Raw genomic sequence first — 1083 nt, 5'->3', positions numbered from 1 at the left:
CACATGTGCACATGCAAGTTTGAGTGTAAGTAATGTATTCATTGTTATTTACATACTGTTCTATATGTATACTTTATTCTTATGTACATGGCTTGAGCCTTTAACCAACATAGAATACAAGAGATGAAATTTCATCACTTAACATCATTTGATGAACACCTTTTCTCTCATCCTTGCCAGGATCATAGAAAAGAATGGTGGGAAGCCGCCTCTAACGTACAAATCCTTCCAAAACATCCTCATGAACATGGACCTCCCACCACTGCCACAAGGAACCATTACGTCGGAGGAAGTGGAAGACAAGCAGACACCCATTTCCGACGACCATGATGAAAAATACGGTGTCCCCTCACTGGAGGAGCTTGGTGAGTTAGGGGGGACTGCTGAGGGGGAGAGGCAGAAAGAACGAGGGATAGATGGGAGAGGGGGTGTGAGTGAACGTGATTTTACTGTATGGACATTCCATCTGCTATTGATTTAAAAAATAGATTAACTGTAGTCTTTTAAAGTCTTCATGGTGCGTATTTTGTTCTGTGTTGTGTTTTGGACGATGTCTAAGATTTGCAGATTATAAAAAGACGTTAATAAGAAGTATGTTTACTCGATATGTTTATTAAAATTCAGCTTTTCAAAAGCTTCATAGTCTTTATGTGTACTGTATGTAGGTATGTGGATATGTTTATATGTGTATTAATATAACACATTTGAAACACATTGATAGTAATTACTTTATTTGCTCTAAAGAAGTCTTTGCTTCACAGGGTTTGACACAGAACAGCTTCAGCAGACTGTGTGGAAGGGAGGAGAGAGTGAAGCTTTAACGAGACTGGAGCACCACCTGGAAAGAAAGGCGTGGGTTGCCTCCTTTGGCAGACCCAAGATGACCCCGCAATCCCTGTACCCTTCTCGGACAGGGTTATCTCCGTACCTGAGATTTGGCTGTTTGTCCTGCCGTAGATTCTTCATGGAGCTGAATGAGCTCTATCGAAAGGTGACCTTTTTTGTTGAAATTTTTTTATTTACTTGCCTAATTTTTATGAACTAGAGACCCTTATGTAAACAAAGTCATTGTTGCCATTTCTA

The 1083-nt window shown here is 40.1% G+C and overlaps 1 protein-coding gene across 1 annotated transcript in view; it reads left to right on the top strand.

The window, feature by feature from the left end:
* The window catches only part of LOC119587748 (cryptochrome-1-like), a gene marked incomplete in the record, with an annotated part of 40863 nt that overhangs the window by 35727 nt on the left and 4053 nt on the right, over nucleotides 1-1083 (top strand). The window contains 2 exon segments of the mRNA XM_037936434.1: nucleotides 181-365; nucleotides 762-991. Coding sequence (XP_037792362.1) covers nucleotides 181-365; nucleotides 762-991 — 415 coding nt within the window.

This window comes from Penaeus monodon, chromosome 23, assembly GCF_015228065.2.
Source record: "Penaeus monodon isolate SGIC_2016 chromosome 23, NSTDA_Pmon_1, whole genome shotgun sequence".
In the NCBI taxonomy this organism is placed as follows: Eukaryota; Metazoa; Arthropoda; class Malacostraca; order Decapoda; family Penaeidae; genus Penaeus; species Penaeus monodon.
This window is presented reverse-complemented; position numbering and strand designations above follow the sequence as displayed.